The following is a 3055-nucleotide window of genomic DNA, read 5'->3' on the forward strand; positions in this document are numbered from 1 at the left end:
CCCCCCGTCAATAACTGACCACCTTTGCCCTCTCCCATATCAGCTCCACTCTCTCCAACATGGTCAAGTCCATGGTCCAGTGCCTGTGGAAGTCCGTCCCCTTGAGAGTCTTCCTCTCACCGACCTCTGCCTTTCCGATGCTGTCCCAGGGCACCTGAGGACCTGCTTTTCCACAATGGTGCCATCTTTACAGAAGCAGAAAGATCATCTTTCTCCCAACGGGTGGTGGCTGGTTCTGTGAAGGGCAGGTTTTGGTTAAGGGTAGGTCTCCTTATTCGTGGTTGGATTTCCAGTCCTAAGTTCTCCTTTCCAGGTGTGACCCTGGAAAGTGTGTGTCATCTCCGCGTGACTCAGTTGCCCCATCTGTAAGATGGGGTGAGAACGGCTCCCTCGCAGAGCTGTTGCAGTAGGCAGGTGGCTTCTACAAAGACGCAGGGCCTTGGAACCTTAGGGGGCCAGCTCTCCTCTGCCCTCCACGGCCCCTGGGGTTAGACTCCACTTGGTGGTAGTGAGTTTTCATAGGGCTATTGTGAAGACGGCATAAGTCCACGTAAATGCCTCAGAGCATTGCCTCGTGCACGCTGTATCATTTCATTCTTTAATTCTTAGGTGCCAGGGAGTCAGCTCCAGCTCTCAGTGACCCTGTGTACAACAGAAAGGACACTGCCCGGTCCTCTTAGGACAGAGGAACCCTAAACCACTGGAGTTGAATCAATTTGTACTCACAGGAATGCTCCACTGACTTTCCAAGGCTGTGAAACTTCACAAGGGGCTCTGGTAGTGTGGTCTAGGGAGCTGTGGCCAGCCCAACACCGAGCTGCTTTTGGTTCAGATCTACCAGTGACTCTGAGGGGAGCAAGACGGGCAGTTTCCTCCCGAGTGGTTTGTACCGCCTCTGAAGCCCAGTGCAGGATCAGCTGTGAATCTGTTCTCAGTGACAGCGAGGGAATAATTCCTTATACAAAGAGACTGCCCAGTCTTCCTCCTGTCAGTAGACCTGAACTACTAACCTTCAGGCTAGCAAGCCAGCAGGCAGCGCTCTGTCAGGAGGATTCCTTAGGACATTTCTGTATTTTTATCACTGTCTCAACACCAGGAGGCCTTTGTGATTATTCTGGGTATTGTCAAGTTGGAACCCGCCCACAGCTGACCCTCTACTGAGTTTTCAGAGATAATAAATCACACAGGACTGGAGATTGCCTATTTTTCTCCTATGGAGCAACTGGTGGATTTGAACCGCGGAGCTTTGGGTTGACAGTACAATAGGAGTTGGTGTTTTATGTGCCCATACAGAATCCCTGGGTAGAAAAAAAAAGGGGGGGGAGCCAGAAGTGCAGCAGGTTAAGCACTGGACTACATACAGCCAGGTGGGTGGTTCCAACCCCCTTGCCACTCCTCGGAAGAAAGACAAGGCAGGCGATCTGGTTCTGTAAAGATGTATAACCTTGAAAAACCCAGCAGGATAATTCTAGTCTGCATGTTTGAGTCAGTATCAGATGCCACGGTGACTTATAACAGGAGAGGGGACCTACTCGCCCACTAAATTGCGACTCTCCGTTGAGAGTGACCCCCCCTCCCCCCCGGGAGATCTTGGAGATGAGAGACTTGTGACAGACCTGGTTCCCTCACTCACTGCTGTGGGGTGAGGACCCACCCACCCACAGCTGGCCCTCCTCTGGAGTTTTTTTTTTTTTAAATCGCAGGAAGGCGCCCCTGGATTCTACATGACTGCCGGACAGGGGTGATCTGTGGGCAGTCCAACAACGTGGGCTATGCTGGTCAGGCAAGAAGGCTAGACAAGGAGGCTTGGTGGCTCTGCGATTCAAACAGCTGGCCGCCAGTGGAAAGACCAGCAGTGAGAACCCACCAGGCACTCCTCGGTAGAATAGTGTGGCCATCTGCCTCCCTGAGATTTACAGCATTGCAGCCCTCCGTCCTGTTAATCAGTAGGAGATGGACTTGGCTGTGAGGTGAAGTCTAGATGACCGTTTACCCCAGCTGTTTTCTTGAATGAAAATAACCCACAATCCTGGAGGATCCTTATTAAAATGGGGAGAAAAATCAGGAGGACTTCCTGGAGGAGGACTGCTGCTAATTTTTCTCTTTTCTTTCCTTCCCTCCCTTCCCCTCTCCTCCCCTCTCTCCTTTCCCTTCCCTTCCCTCCCCTCTCCTCCGTCTTTTCTTTTTCTCGGCTCCCTGCAGAATGTGCCCAAGCCCACGCCAGCCGCCCGCCGCTGCTCCGGCCTGGCCCGGCGGGTGCTGACCATCGCCTTCGCCCTGCTGATCCTGGGCCTCATCACGTGGGCCTACGCGGCGGGCGTGCCGCTGGCCTCCGACCGCCACGGCCTCCTGGCCTTCGGCCTCTACGGCGCCTTCCTCAGCGCGCACCTGGTGGCGCAGAGCCTCTTCGCGTACCTGGAGCACCGGCGGGTGGCGGCGGCGGCGCGGCGCGCGGCGGCTCGGGGCGCCCTGGACGCGGGCCGCGCGCGCAGCGTGGCGCTCACCATCTCCGCGTACCAGGAGGACCCGTCGTACCTGCGCCAGTGCCTGGCGTCGGCGCGCGCCCTGCAGTACCCGCGCTCCAAGCTGCGCGTCCTCATGGTGGTGGACGGCAACCGCGCCGAGGACCTCTACATGGTGGACATGTTCCGCGAGGTCTTCGCCGACGAGGACCCGGCCACCTACGTGTGGGACGGCAACTACCACCAGCCCTGGGAGCCGGCGGCCTCGGGCGCCACGGGCTCCTACCGCGAGGTGGAAGCCGAGGACCCCGGGCGCCTGGCGGTGGAGGCGCTGGTGCGCACGCGCCGCTGTGTGTGCATCGCCCAGCGCTGGGGCGGCAAGCGCGAGGTCATGTACACGGCCTTCAAGGCGCTGGGCGAGTCGGTGGACTACGTGCAGGTGAGTGCAGGGCGCCCCGGCCGACCGCCACCCCGCCTGCCCTGGGGCTTCTAATCCCGGAGGAGAGGAATTCATCCTGTCCTTCCTTCAGTAATCCATCCAGTGCAGAGAATATTCCCTCCATTCCTCCCTCCCTCCTCCTTCTCCTTTTCTT

The 3055-nt window shown here is 57.4% G+C and overlaps 1 protein-coding gene across 1 annotated transcript in view; it reads left to right on the forward strand.

Annotated features, from left to right (window-relative positions):
• The first annotated feature begins 2197 nt into the window (after window positions 1–2197).
• Window positions 2198–3055, forward strand: part of HAS1 (hyaluronan synthase 1) — a 12378-nt gene continuing 11520 nt past the window's right edge. Inside the window, exon 1 of the mRNA XM_006897305.1 lies at window positions 2198–2901. Within this exon, the coding sequence (XP_006897367.1) occupies window positions 2599–2901 (303 nt within the window). The 5' untranslated portion in view covers window positions 2198–2598. The remainder of the gene's footprint in view (window positions 2902–3055) is intronic.

This window comes from Elephantulus edwardii, unplaced genomic scaffold (genome assembly GCF_000299155.1).
Source record: "Elephantulus edwardii isolate Elephantulus edwardi_28Jun2011 unplaced genomic scaffold, EleEdw1.0 scaffold00208, whole genome shotgun sequence".
In the NCBI taxonomy this organism is placed as follows: domain Eukaryota; kingdom Metazoa; phylum Chordata; class Mammalia; order Macroscelidea; family Macroscelididae; genus Elephantulus; species Elephantulus edwardii.